The 15,148-nt window shown below is 53.0% G+C and overlaps 1 protein-coding gene across 22 annotated transcripts in view; it reads right to left on the bottom strand.

The window, feature by feature from the left end:
* LOC118886298 (pleckstrin homology domain-containing family M member 1) overlaps positions 1-15,148 on the bottom strand; it is an 85,916-nt gene that overhangs the window by 11,158 nt on the left and 59,610 nt on the right. For 2 of the 22 annotated variants that reach the window (XM_036835837.1, XM_036835836.1), the window contains exon 1: positions 2,860-2,949. The exons of the other annotated variants lie outside the window; for them this stretch is intronic. In XM_036835837.1, the coding sequence (XP_036691732.1) occupies positions 2,860-2,916 (57 nt within the window). In that variant the 5' untranslated portion in view covers positions 2,917-2,949. Of the gene's footprint in view, positions 1-2,859; positions 2,950-15,148 lie in introns of those variants that run through there. 22 annotated transcript variants of the gene reach the window in all.

Consider the following 15,148-nt stretch of genomic DNA (forward strand, 5'->3'; position numbering starts at 1 on the left):
TGGCCCCCGCTTGCCGCAGCTAGAGAAAGCCCGCGCGCAGCAACGAAGACCCAACGCAGCCAAAAATAAATAAATTTAATTAAAAAAAATCACAGAAGTCCCTCTGTTGCTGTAACACCTTCACTAAGCTATAAACCAGGAGTCCCCAACCCCCTGGCCACAGACCGGTAGTGGTCCCCAGCCTGTTAGGAACTGGGCCGCACAGCCCGAGGTGAGCGGCGGGCGAGCAAGCGAAGCTTCATCTGCTGCTCCCCACCACTCCCCATAGCTGGCATTACAGCCTGAACCATCCCCCACCTCCCCCCCACCCCGGTCTTCCATGAAACCGGTCCCTGGTGCCCAAAAGTTTGGGGACTGCTGCTATAAACTACTCGAGAGGGGAAGCACCTCCCGCTCAAGGCAGCCTCTCACTGGGCCTTGGGCAGGCGCCTACAAAAACATTCACTTGGCCAGCAAAGATTTGCCTGCTCTGTGCCAGGCACTGTTCTAGGCACTGGGAATGCAGCCGTGGACAAATGGACACAAATCTGCCCTGGCGGAGCTGACACTCTAGTGCATATGTGTGTAAATGGTGGTGGGGTGAGGAGGGCACCAAGCAGGGTGATGGGGAAATGCACCGCACCTCAGTGATGACTGCTGTTAACAACAAAACAAAAATAGAAGGGGGTGTTGCCATTTTAGACAGTGTGGTAGGCCCCAGGCATGGAGGGGGCAGGAAGAGCTGCGTACACCAGTCCACCCCTCTCCCTCGCTCCACAAGCTCCTGTGTGGCTGAAATGGGACCTTCCACACCACTTCTTTCTCTCTGTCCACAACAGCCCTCTGGTGGCATCCTGTATTCCAACCACACTGGCCTGCTGACCCTCCCCCAAACACAAAAGGCATCTTCTTACCCCTATGCCTTTGCTCCAGATGTTCCTGCAGCCTGGAAACCCACCACCCTCCCTCCGCATTCCCTGCTGGTCCAAATCCTGCTCCTCCGCTGGCACTCTGCTTGTCACTCTGTTGGGGCCCGATGGCATTCTGCCTCGGTGGTCCGTTCATTGTCCACCCATCTGCCTAACTTCTCTGCCCCCAAAAGGCAAGAGTTTCTTGAGATCAAGACCCAGGATGATGTAACTGACCATAGTCGACCCCCAGCAGATGGTCCAATGCCCTGAGCCACACAGCCAATCCATCAAAAACTGTTACTGAGACTTCCTTGGTGGTCCAGTGGTTAAGACTCCGTGCTCCCAATGCAGGGGGCCCGGGTTCGATCCCTGGTCAGGGAACTAGATCCTGCATGCCACAACTAAGAGCCCACATGACGCAACTAAGGATTCTGAATGCCGCAACTAAAAGGTCCCACATGCCGCAGCAAAGATCCCACGTGCCGCAAATAAGACCCGGCGCAGCCAAGCAAATAAATAAATATATTTTTAAAAAACGCTTTATAACAAACAAAACAAACAAGCAAACAAACAAAAACACTTACTGCATGAGTACGCAAGTCAATTCCATGCCAAACTTCAGTAACAAACAAAAACCAAACACACCCGATATTACAGGAGAGACTGGGGTTAGCTTTGAGCAAGAATTTCCTGAAAATGAGAGTTCAGGCACAGGAACCAGGGAAATCCTTGGGAGAACAGGATGCAGGCAGCGGGTGGAGGAAAGTGGATGACCGGACACACCTCCTACCCACCCCAGCTGGACCCACTGAGGTAGCGGCCTTGCTCATCCCGGGGACAGGGGCTGGAAGGGTGCCAAGGAAGGAGACAGGCTCTTGGGAGTGGGGATTTCCACGTGGCCAGGCTGCTGGCCTTGCCTCTGAGTCCACGGGGAGTCCCGGGCTGGTCGGGATCTTGTACAAGGAACCCCCCCAGCTGGTATAGAGGAGATTTGGGAGGTAGAAGTTGAGGGCCCTCACGTGACTGTCACCAGGAAGAGAAGACACAGAATTACACTGGGGAGCTCCAGACTGCAAATCAGAGGCCAAATGGGGGCAGGGCAATGCCCCTTGGAGGGAAGCACAGTCTAAGGATTGGAGCTGCCCCAGAGACACAGGCAGCTTTGGAAGGTTGTGAGGGGCCTTCGTTTGAGGTGGGCAAGCAGAGATGAACCACTGCTAGGGGTGCTGCAGCGCTGTGGAAAGAGCTGGACTGAAGTAGCCCCGAGGCCCTTTCAGACTCTAGAACTCTCTGTAGAGCCCCCGCAGTGCTGAGATAGAGGTACTTTCCTCTCCTGGCAGAGCCTCAGACAGGCTCAGACTGGCTCTTGGAAGCCAGGTGGCGAAGCCAGGCCCTCCAGGCCCTCAGGCCTTCAAGGAGGAGCTCTCCCCGCTTCGAGCAGGGCTGCCGCCCCTCCCCCGACTCCTGGAGGCCCAGACTAGATGCAGACACAGGGGTCTGACTAGGGCACCAGGGGCTCTTGGGCCCCAGATCCCAGTCATGTTAGAGACACAGGGGACACTGAGTGGGAAAGAGAAAGTGGTCTCCCACCTCAGTCCGGAGAACAGAGCCAAGAGGGGCCCGGCTGTCACCACACCCGGCTGTCACCACACCCAGCTGCCCCCGTGCCCCTCTCAAAACCAGTCCCCTCCCCTTGCCCACAGGCAGGTGACAGGCCTGCCTCTCCCCTCCCCGCCCCCAGCCCTGAAGCAGGTCACCACCTCTCAGCATCCCTATGCCGCCCCTCTCAGACAGGCGGGGCCTCAGAGAAGGAAAGAGGAAAGAAGGGAGGAGTCCCAACCTCCGTGAGGCTCCCTCAGCTCCCAGCGGGGCCAGAGGATGGAGGCCCACTGGCAGCCCCTGACCCCATAGCCCCCTCTGCCATCCCCATCAGAGGCTGAGCTCTCCCCCCGATGCCAAGGTCCCCTACCTGTCCCCGCAGGCCCCGACTCTGCCTCCTGGTCAGTTTGGCAATGATGTCCACCATCCTGTGCCCCTGAGCTGCTGGGATGGAGCCCTGGGAAGGCTTTGGGGGTGGAGCTAAGGGGCACAAGCCCAGGGCTGGTACAGGGCAACAGGGAAACAAGAAGTTGCCTTGAGATGGCGGGAGGCTGAGCCTCCAGCCCATTTCCTGTCAGGGCTGCGGAAATGCTGCCTGAGAAGGAGGCCGCCTGAGACAGGGTGGGGTGGAGTCGGGTAGGGGTGCCTCGGGGCAGGGGTGTTTTATGTCCAGGGAAACCACTGACCACCCCACTCAGTGCTCTGATTACCAGTGAGTTCTGAATCCCAGGCCCAGACACAGACGCGGAGCAGGCCGCACAGAGGACGGCACTGGGCCCGTGGGTGGGGGAGGGGTGGGCTGCACAGACGGGGGCCGGCAGAGGGGGCAGCTGGGCGCTGGGGCCTGGGCTGGTGTAGACAGGACAACGAGTGGCCGTCAACTCCTCCAAGGCCCAGGGAGGATGTGATGGAAAAGAGGAAGCTTGTATGTGGGGGGATGTCTCAAAGAGGAAGGGGTCTGGGCAGATGTGGTATCAGAGGGAGCTGGTGTCTGGATCCCTCCAGCCACGCGGAGGACAGGAGGGACTCTGGCCACACCACCATCTACCCGCCTGACCGCCTGGGTCCGCCTCCTCCAGCCTTGGTCACCAAGACGCATGCGTGCACCCTCACCTGCGTGCCCACACACACGAGCAGGTACGCCTGGGCCCCTCCCCCGCCCTCCATGGACCCAGAGAAGGGGATGGGGACTAGCCCCCCACCCCACCCTACCCTAAGAGCTTTCTTCTGGCCTCCCCTCTCTTCACCCCCTCACCAGGTGGGTGCTCACAGAGGACACAGCACGTCCTGGATGAGAAGCTGCGGCCTCTCCTCCGAGCCTCTGGGGTCCACCTTGTCTTTATTAACCCCCTCAGAGGTGCTTCCTCCTCAGCCCTAAGTGCCCAACACCCGGCAGCCCGCAGGCTCGCCCGCAGTGGCTGAACAGGACGCTCTGACCCTCCCCCTCCCCCTTGCATCCCAGGGCCCTCATCTCCCATTTCAGCAATCCCTCATCCCCCAGCTCTGGCTCTCCTTCCTTCCCGGCCCACATCCCCCAGGCTCTCCTCCCCTGCACCCACTGTGGGCTCAGGACAGGGACACCCAAGTCGAGCCAGGCATGGTGTAGATTTGGGGTGTGGAACACTTGGGGAGACCCCATTCAGAGCAAGTCTGAGGGCTATGCCCTACTCTGCCCTCAGGGCTCTAGTATCACTTCACTACCATCCCCTGTGCCCCAACTCAGAAGGCAGCAGCCCAGGGGCAAGACTAATGCCCCAGAGAGGCCTGGAGTCCTCACTTGTCACACATATGGCACAGCACATTGCCCCCACCTTGAGGGCCAGGGCACACACACACACACACACACACACACACACACACACAGCCACCAAGAGAGATGGAGCCAAGCCCCAGAGAAGGGAAGAACCTCTGTAAATTCCAGAGCAGCTGAGCCACCAGGGAGGAGCTGGGGTGGGGAGGGAAGACAGGAGGACAGGTGCGGGAACCTAGGCCCTCAGCACTGCCCTGCGGGAGGAACTGGGGAGCAGGGTCTCCCTGTGGCAGGGACCAGGAGTGACAGTGGGGGGATGGCTAGGACCACAGAAAAGGCAGCCAGCACCCCGCCCACTGCTCCTCCCCTCTAAGAGGCCTGGCCCCCACGCCTGGGACCAAGCAAAACCCACCCACACAGCTCTGGCCTGTCCTGGTCACCGAGGTTGGCTCCTCAGGCCTCCTGCCTGGGCTTCCCCTCCCCCGGTGAGAGGAGGTGGTGACCACAGCGGCTCCCCAGCAGGGTCCTCCTCGCTCACCACACCCTCAAGCCTCGAGAGGCACACGCGGGGGGAGGGGACACAACAAGCTAGCTGCATATCACCCATCTCTCCAAAACTCTCACAGAAGTATCGGGCCAGGAGCAGGTGCAACCAGAAAATCCTATCAGCTCTCTGGGACCAGAGGCAAAAGAAATGCCCACAGACCAGTGACTGAGCCTAGGGACTGGCTAAGGGGGGCCGGGGGAGGGGGGACAGGAACTCCTTGGCTGCCTCTGAGCCTGCTCTGTGCGACCCGGGCTGGGGTGGAGGGGGAGCGGGAATGAGTCATGATCTTTGTCCCCAGGGGCTTAGCCGTGTACAGAACCGCCCTGTTCTGGCGTCTGTCCCTCCTCTGAGCGCACCTTCTCCAGCACAGAGTCCAGGCCTCACTCCGTATCCACCCCTAACCCTGAGCGACGGCTGCACCAACGCGCAGTGCAGAGCCATGCCTGGCCCCGCCCCCGAGAGGCACTTAGTGTGAGACTCCAAACACAATGACCTGAGGTGAGGTTCTTCTCCTGGGTTTGGGGCAGAAGCTCCATTCAATGAAAGGGAAAAAAGAATGGAGCCAGAGTCCAGAGACCTGGCTTCTTGTGTAGACTCTGTCTCAGTGTCTCTCTGGGCAACCCCTGGAATCTCTGGACCTCAGTTTCTTTATCCATAGAGTGGGCTGTCATTCTCTGCCCCCCTCACAGGGTTGGTTGGTACAAAAGAGCCAAGCAGGTACCTGAGTTCCCACACCCACATGGGGACATGGGGAAGAAAGCAGGGTTGCACTTCTGCTTTTCTGGTTTTGGGTTTCAGTTGGGTGCCCTTGGCTCTGGACTCTGCTCCCAGCCTCTTGGTGCCCATCTCCTGGGTGCTTGGTGTCTCATCTCTGCTTCTCACTCTACTGTGCTAGGAAAGCTCAACCAGCTTTATTAGGTTAACAACTTGCAACTGTATCTCCAGGTTACTTGGTGGGGTGAGGCCTGGGGTGGAGCCCCTTCGCCACTTACCACCCCCTGTGCTCTGAGGAAGGCTGGCAGACACCCAAGAGGTCTCCTGCTGCTGGGCCAGGAGGAATCAGAAATGGTCTGTTGAGGACCCCGCTGGCCAGCAAACGCTGTGATTATGAGCCAACCTCAGGAGGTGGGAAAATGTGACCGGGTGGTCATCTTCTGCCACCCCTTCAAGCGAATCTGTCCCTGTGCTCACCTTTCCTTCTCTCTCCCCTGATGGGGGTGCAGGGTCCTCCTGTCCAAGCCGACCTCCCCAACGGGCCCAGGAACCCGACTAACTCTCATTTGCTCAGAAGCTGCCTCACCTCTAATCTCCAGCCCCTTCTCCAGCCTTTGTCCCTTTGGCATTTCAACAAATTCAAGGTCTCTCCATCTTGGAAAGAAAAAAAGTGTGTGCCTGGACCCAGCCCTCCCCTCCTCCTTTTCAGAGCCAACTTCTTGAAGGAGTGCATTCACCCACCATCTCGCCCAGATACCCAGCCCCCTGCTCGGGTCTCCCACAACCTCCTCAATGACTAATTTGGTCCTGGTCTGGCCTGACTTCTCTCTGGTCCTTAGTCCTTATAATCCTCCCCCTCCTGGACTGCCTCAGGCCGTGGCCTCTTGGTCTGTCTCCTTCCTCTGTCCATCTCCTGGGTGCTTGGTGTCTCATCTCTGTTTCTCACTCTACTGTCCTGGGAAAGCTCAACCAGTTTTATTAGGTTAACAACTTGCAACTGTATCTCCAGGTTGAGAAATCCAACTGCCCCCCTCCCCCCGCCCCAGGATGTCCTTGGTACACTGAAAAGATGCACAAACCGAGTTCATCTTCATCCTCCTCCCCATCTCAGCATCACCTCTGTTGCTCAGGCAGAAACCTAGAATCATCCTTGATTCCTGCTTCCCTTGTATCACCTGTCTCGGAGCCCTGGCGATCCAGCCTGCGGAAACCTTTCAGACTTACCCGTCCCCAGGTAACACCAGGCTTAGAGGAGCACGGGAACATCACCACAAGGAAGCCAACATTCAGCTCTAAAACAGACATTCTACAGGACAACTGGTCTGGTCTCTTTAACAAGTCCGTGTCAGGGCAGAAGGAAAGGAAGGGGGTTGTCAAGGGAGATTTAAGAGACAACCAAATGCAATGAATGCATAGGATTGGATCCTGGTTTGAACCGGCTGTGAGAGACTTGTCTTAGGATAATGGGGGAAATTTGACTATGGCTTGGATCTTAGAGGATATCAAGGCATTAATGTTAGTTTTGTTAGATATAATAATGGCATCATGGTGATAGAGAAAAAGATCATTTTTAAGTGGAGCATGCTGAAGTTTTCAAGGGTGAAATATAATGAACTCTGGAATTTGTAACTTTTATAATTTTATTCTTGGCAAAAAAGATAGAACAAACATGGAAAACAGTAACTGTTGAATCTAGCTAATAGGTATAATTATATTCACTTCAGTATTATTTTTTCTTTTTTGTATGTTTGAAAAATTTCATAATAGAAAGAAAAAAAACCCTCAAACTTTTTTTTTTTTCTATTCTTCATCCTCAGTGTTACTACTCCACAAGGTATTCATTATTTCTTATCTGGAAATGGACCGGCCCTTCCAGCTCTCCCCTACTCCCAATCTGTCATAGACAAAGGAATTTCTCTCCCTTTAAGATATAGTTCTGGGGCCAGGGATTCTGAAATATAGCAACTTAAACATGCCCTGCTTCTCTTCTTCTCCCAGTTGCTACCCTCTACTGCCCAAACCAAGTGGGAGCTGGTGCAGGTGAGTGGACAGGACCTGGCTGGCACAGGTGAGAGGTCCTGAGACAGAGGCTGGGATCCGGGAGACCGTGGTGTAGACTGTCCCTGCCACGGGACTTCACCTAGGGTGAGGCCGGGGGAGCCTTGTCCAGACCCCTTTGCCCCCAGGAGCTGACGGGGAGACAAGCAGGTGGGCTAAACACCCTCTGTCCTTAAGGCTGGGCCTGCCGAGGAGGCAGGGAGAATTCACACTGGCAGAGACCACCGCTGCTCTAGGGACCCCCCCACCAAGCTCACCCCCAGCCCTGATGAGCAAAGACTCATAATAAACTCCACTCCTCTGACAGCCCAAGGGCTGGAGAGAGGTGGAACAAACAGAGCCACCAAACCGGCCACTGCTATCAGACCCCAGTACGATTGGGACGCAGGACACGCTAAAGACGCCATCACAAATCATGGCAGGAAGAACTTGTCAGTAAAGGGGGATGGGACAACTGGATGACCATCTGGAAAAAAAAGGTAATTAAAGGTGAGTCGACATCTCACTCTGTCCACTCAGACATACCCCCAAAGGATCAAAGATTCAGATGTTAAAAGTGAAGCCATAACAACAATACTCAGAGAGGAAAATATAAGCAAAATTCTCTTGAAAAAAAAGCCTTTGTGGGATTTCCCTGGAGGTCCAGTGGTTAAGACTCCGCACTTCCAATGCAGGGGGCGCGGGTTCGATCCCTGTTGGGGAACTAAGATCCCATATGCCGCGTAGTGCAGCCAAAGGAAAAAAAAAAAGAAAGCCTTAGTAACAAAGACTCTAAATCTAAATGCCATAAAATAAGTGAGTTATACATTTGACTACATAAATGTATTTTAAGAAAACTTGTGTGGCCAAAAATTACCATTAGCAAAGTCAAAAGACAAACTTTGACAAGGGATTACAACTCATGTAATAGACAAAGGGCAATTTTCCCTACAGAAAGATCTCCTGGAAATCAACAAGAAAAAGACCAATAATTCAATAGATAAATGGGCAAAGGATAGGAACAGGCCATTCGCAGAGAAAGAGAAACAAATAGTCCTCAAATATGTAAAAAGATGCTTATTCTCACTGGAAAGAGAAATGCAAATTTAAGCTACCTTAAGATAATACATTTTACTGTCAGATTGGCAGAAAACAAAATTTTGATGACACTCAGTTGGCAAGGCTGTGGAGAAATAGTCATGCTCATTTGCATTGGTGGGAGAGCAAATTGGTATAAGCCCCACCCACAGCAATTTGGCAACATCTAACAAATACCTACTGTTTACCCTTCAACCCAGCAACTGTACTTCTGGGATTTATCCTCGATTTACCTGTAAAGGTGTAAAACATTATTTATTATAGTGTTGTTTGTAATAGCAAAAGATAGGACACAATCCAAGTGTCCATCAACAGTGGACTGGTAAAATGAATTATGATACATACCTACAATGGGAAACCATGTAGCTATAAGGAAGGATACTTTCTGTGTACAATCGCCAAGATACACTATTAAATCAAAAAGGCAAAAAATAACAAGATGTAGGACCCTGTGTCCTGCATACTATCTTTGTGTAAGAGAGACAGAAAACAATCAAATATATATTGATACCAGTTTGTGTTTGTATAAAGAAACTCTGGAAGAATAGAAAAAGAATTAATAGAAGTGGTGACTTTTGAGCTGATGAAGAACAGGGCATGGAAGCAACGGTGTGTGTGAGAATTATTGCTATATACTTTTTAATATTGCTTTGATTTTTTTTAAACCATGTAAGTATATTACCTGGTTTAAAAAAACAAAAACAAAAACACTTTGAGGCTATTCGAAAGATAGAGAGCTGGAAAATATAATTACAACGTGAACAAAAAATAAAAACTCTTAAGGAGATTCAAGTAAGGCACAAAAGAAGGAAAAAAAGGACTATTTTAGAACTTAAAATATATTGTTGTACTACTAATTGAAGGAGAAGATAGTCACTCTTGAGATTCAAATATGTGGCCTGGGAGATCAAGCAGAAAAACATCTCAAACCTCAGAGCAAAAGCACATAGAGATGGAAGTAAAGAGGGAAAAGATAAGAAACCGGGGGGATCCAGCCAGGAGAGCTAACATGCAAAGGAAAGAAAAAGTAAAAGAAACAATAATCATGTAACAAAAAGATTTCCCTAAGCTGAAAAAAGACCCAAGTCTACAAACTGACAGGGTTCTGAGAGCTCCAGATGGGTTGCTGAGAAAAAGAATCCTCATCACCCACATCCTCTACAACACACTGGATTCGGAACCCCAGGGAAAAGCAGAAGCCACTAATGATGAGCAAAGTGCAGCAGGACAACAGATTAACAGGGAGAGAAAAAGGGAATCAAGAGCAACCTAACTGAAGGGGAAAAGAAAACCACAAGGTAAACCAATAAATCTAAAGTAAACCATTAGTGGGACTTCCCTGATGGTCCAGTGGTTAAGACTCCGCGCTCCCAATGCAGGGGGTCCGGGTTTGATCCCTGGTCAGGGAACTAGATCCTGCATGCCGCAACTAAAAGAGACCGCATGCCGCAACAACTAAAGACACCGCACGGCAACAAAGATCCCCGTGTGCCGCAACTAAGACCTGGCGCAGCCAAATAAATAAATAAATAATAAAATAAAATAAAATAAACCATTAGTAATAAAATCAAGGACAGTGTAGGGCTTCCCTGGTGGCGCAGTGGTTGAGAATCTGCCTGCCAATGCAGGGGACACGGGTTCGAGCCCTGGTCTGAGAAGATCCCACATGCCGCGGAGCAACTGGGCCCTTGAGCCACAACTACTGAGCCTGCGCGACTGAGGACTGTGGTCCGCAACAAGAGAGGCCGCGATAGTGAGAGGCCCGTGCACCTCGATGAAGAGTGACCCCCGCTTGCCACAACTAGAGAAAGCCCTCGCACAGAAACGAAGACCCAACACAGCCAAAAATAAATAAATAATTCCTATTTGAATTTCTCCCTCCTCCATTTAAAAAAAAAAAAATCTTGGTCCATCAGTTCTAATAATTCAGTTTCAAAAAAAAAAATCAAGGACAGTGTATCAATTGTTAAATGAAATGTGAACAGATTGAATTATCCCATTAAGAGACAGCTTGGGTTTAAAAAAAACAGTGATATGATATATACAAGACATACACTTTTAAAAAAATGATAATGGTTGAAAATAAAAGGATACTCAGAGACCAGGAAGTGCAAAAAATAAAATAAAATGAAATAAAAAGGAAGCATGGCCATATTAATAACAGAAAGGTGGAATTTCAGGTTTAAGCACTAAGCAGGATAAAATGGGACATGGCATAATGATACAAAGGCACGATTTGTGATGACAGGACAGTCAAAATCTGTATGCTTCCAATAGCTTTATAGTTAAACAGAAAAAGCAAAAACTATTAAGAGTACAAGAAGAGGGCTTCCCTGGTGGCACAGTGGTTAGGAATCCGCCTGCCAATGCAGGGGACACGGGTTCGAGCCCTGGTCCGGGAAGATCCCACATGCTGCGGAGCAGCTAAGCCCGTGCGCCACAACTACTGAGCCTGCATTCTAGAGCCCGCGAGCCACAACTACTGAGCTCGCGAGCCTAGAGCCCATGCTCTGCAACAAGAGAAGCCATCGCAATGAGAAACCTGGGCACCACAACGAAGAGTAGCCCCCGCTCACCGCAACTAGAGCAAAGCCCGCGCGCAGCAACGAAGACCCAACGCAGCCAAAAACAAATAAATTAAAAAAAAAAAAGTACAAGAATAAATTTACAGAGAGAATTTGAGTGGGAGATTTAATAAACCTCTATCAGAATCAGAACAAAAGACAAAAAAAAGAAGCATACAAAGGAAATGCATTTGAATAATATAATCAATAAACTTGATTTGATACATATGGACCCTTACATCCCTTAAACAGAAAATATATACAGTTTTTGTAGGTCTATGAAAAACTTTGAAACCTTAAAAAGGAATACTTTCCTGGTAAAATATGAAAAGGCCAAAATTAACTAGAGAACCAGTGGAAAACTTGAAAAGACTAATTACCATTGATGAGAAGAAGAAAAAAAAAAAATCTGTCACTGCAAAAGCACCAGGTCCAGAAGGTTTTGCAGGAGGCTGAATTGTAGAAACCGTTAGGATTCACCTCTGACATCCCCTCCCTGGACAGGAGGATTGTAGATTTCCCTCTCGCCTGAGAGATCCCGGGAGGGGGGCTTCTCGGACGTGCCCCCCACAGCACCGTGCAGTGGCATTCGCCACAAAATACTGTAACTGTCATTTACTTGTCAATCTCTCCCCCTGGACAGTAAGCTACCTGAGGGCAGGGACCACCTCTGATTTTTCATTGTCTCTCAGTGCCTGGTAACATCACCTGCCATTTACTGAATCAAGGAACGTGGAAGTGAAAAAGTACAGCATAATTGTCAGCACACTGGGATGCCTGCAAAACTCCCCAACATGTAAGCCTAGGAAAGCAGAATGGATGGAGAGAAACCCAAATCCTAAATCATTAGATTGAAGTTCCCCCTCCCTCCCCTTTATCCAAATATTTGCAATGGGGTTAAACTATTTTTATAGGGAAACAGTAATTTACAAGTTCAGACAAGGCGAGGAGTACTCCAGTGTATAATGAGGAGCGAAGAGGGCGGGCAGGGTCTGGAGGCAGGGCCCTTCTGGGCTTCCTCTCTCGGGCCCAAGTGGGCCCAGCCTCCAGGACAGACATGGAGCCTAGACCTGGAGTCCTGGCCCACTCACCTTCATGCTCACGGTGGACCTCCAGGCAGGGCAAGGAGAGGATGCAGGGCGGCACCATGGAGCCCAGAGCCTGGGCTGGACAAAGGGTCCTGCAGGCCTCACCTTGCCTAGGCAGTAGCTCTGGAAATCCCCTCAACATCACAATCCTTCCTCAATTTGGAAACAGTCTCCGAATTTTAGCAAGCACCCCTTCCCGGGACCCAGCGCCGGGAGCCCCATTTCCCTCAACACCAACCAACATCAACTATTCCCTCGCTGCTCCACTTAGATCCAGCTCCAAATCTCCCCAACACTCTGCCGTGGAACCTTGACCATGTTCTGATCATCAGCTACCTCTGGTCATGATCATGGGCTTTCCCATGCCCAGGACCTGGCATTGACTGGCCATCGGAGCTGGCATTCAGTACCGACTGCCCGACCCCTCCCACTGTTGGACTGACAGCTCCAGGAAGGGCAGAGAAAATAGATACAGAGTGAGGCCAGCTGCCGGGGCCCAGGAAGGAAGTGGGGAGGCAGGTGGGCTTGCCGCGGGGTTGTCTCAGGAGGCCTGGGGGCTGAAGGGAACCGAGTGAAATGAGGCCCAGGCTGTGAGAGCGGGGGAATCACCCAGTGACAACAGTCTGCAGGGTGGGAGGTTGCTCCTTTCCGCCTTGGGAGCAGTGGGCAGGGGGGGGGCTCTCAGTGGGCAGGAATGTGGGGTGAGGATGGGAGGGAGCTCCCCAAGAACCTGCTCTTTCACAAACCAGGTCATAGGCTGGGCAGTGGGGCTCCCGGGTCAGCCTGGGGCTGCAGGTGAGCCATGGGGAAGGTAAGTTCAGGCCAGGTGTAAAGAAAGCAGCTGGGCCACCCCAGGGCAGCTGCCCTTGCTGGGTGGGGGTGGGCTGAGTTGTTGGAAGGAGGGCGTATGGACAAGGGGACTCATTAGGTCCTTCGCTTGGCCTCGGCTCCCCTGTTCTTACCAGCCCCCCGTTTTAGAAGGCCCCCTGGCTGGTCCCAAAGGGGGATCCAGGTGGGTCAGCCCAAGGCCAGTTCCCTTATCTCCATCACAGCTGCCTGGGTCTGCCCTTGGAGTCTGTCCCAGGGAGTGCGTGCCAGGGCTGGGATCCGGAGAGGAGAGCGGGGCACCTGGCAGCAGGGGTCACCGGGTGGGTTCTAGGGTACAGGGAAAGGCCAGGAGGGGAGTCGGGGAGAGCGTGGGAAAACCGCTGTGGCACGCCCCTCCTCCCCCCAGGGTCCCAACTCCTTGGGAGGCGAAAGGTCACTCACAGTTCCTGGCAGAGGAGGAGGGAGGAACGAGGGCCCTGGGGCTCCTTCCAGTCCAGAACACGCTCAGGTGCGGTGCCTCCTGGGCTGTTTGCATAAGCAGCTGCAGAGGCCGGGGCTGTAACGCCTTCCTCCCTGGGGCCAATGCCCCGGCAGCAGGGGCGGGCTCCAGTCCAGGTGACCGGCCTGGGCCTTCCCACCTCTGAGTCATCTTGGGGCAGCGATGGTGACCACACCCTGAAATTCCAGAGTCAGGACGGCCCGTCGCCCAGGGGTGACCCCGCAGCAGCCACTGGGGAGGAGTCTCAGAGGCCCCTTCCTCACCAGGCTTCCCTGGGCTCCCCGGGTGCCTCCCGGCGGGTGTGCGTGGCTGGCGGGGGTACCGTCCTCCAGCTCACCTCCCGCCTCCCCCTCGCCCGCCTCAGAAGGGTGTGCTTCTGCCCCCTCCTGGGACATCTCATTCTCAAGGGGAGTGTTTGGAATCCCTGCCTCCTCCGTGCCCCCATGCCCACGGCTGGGCACATACGGAGCACACAGAAAAGTGAACACTTGGGGATTCCCTGGTGGTCCAGTGGTTAGGACTCCGCACTTCCACTGCCGGGGGCCCAGGGTTCAATCCCTGGTCAGGGAACTAAGATCCCGCAAGCCGCGCGGTGCCGCCAAATAGTACCCAAAAGTGAACACTTGTTTGCCTTGGGCTTGTACTGTCCTTGCTGAGAACAGGGTGGCCAAGCCTGAAAGCCACCTGGCTGAGACTGAGCCTGGTAGTCAGGGTGGGGTTTGGGGTCTGGAGGCCTGCAACTGATCTGGAAGCAGCCACCTCCTGGCCATGTGACCTTTGGCCAGTCACTAAAGCTCTTTGAACCTCTGTTTGTACTCGAGACAAACGTGGGGGGGTACCCATGCCTGCCTTCCGGGCTGCTGGGAGGATGAGTCTTTGAGAGCCCACAGGACCGTTAGCCCCTTTGGGACAGGGACTGTCATGTCTTACCATGCTTTGTGTCCCAGTGGCCAGCACATGCTAGATGATCACTATGTGCTTCCCTTGCCAAGTGAATGGTTAATGACGAGGCTATGAAATGCCCCACGTGGTGCAGGCTCTTCTCTTCTGGCAGGGACAGTCCCTGCCTCTGCCAATTGTCCTGTCCTCCTCACCACCATCTCCCCTTGTCCAATGGTCCATCAAGTGGACACTGTTCCTACCCCCCCCAATGACCCCATGTCACCTCCATGCACACATCCTTGCTCCTTCTCAGAGGAAGCAGGTCCCTTCCCCTCTGCTCTGGGTCCCTCCCTCACTCCTTTCTCCTGGGATCTCATCTCTTCAACTACCTCCTCACCATCCTCAGCCTCCCCCTCTTCCTGCCCCTTCACTGAGATTCGGGGGAGTCTCCACCCTAGATCTGCACCCGCATCTGACCACACGGGTCTCCCTCCCTGCTAAGCTTCTGAGAGTTGTCTACATGCTATCTGTGTCCTCACCTTCATTTCTCTGATCCTTTGCTCTCTGCCTTCAGCAACCCCTTGACCCCTTGACCAGCTTCTGATAAGGTGGCCGCTGACCTTCTGGTGGCCACTACCGATAAACGTTCGAT

This window comes from Balaenoptera musculus, chromosome 20 (genome assembly GCF_009873245.2).
Source record: "Balaenoptera musculus isolate JJ_BM4_2016_0621 chromosome 20, mBalMus1.pri.v3, whole genome shotgun sequence".
Lineage (NCBI taxonomy): Eukaryota > Metazoa > Chordata > Mammalia > Artiodactyla > Balaenopteridae > Balaenoptera > Balaenoptera musculus.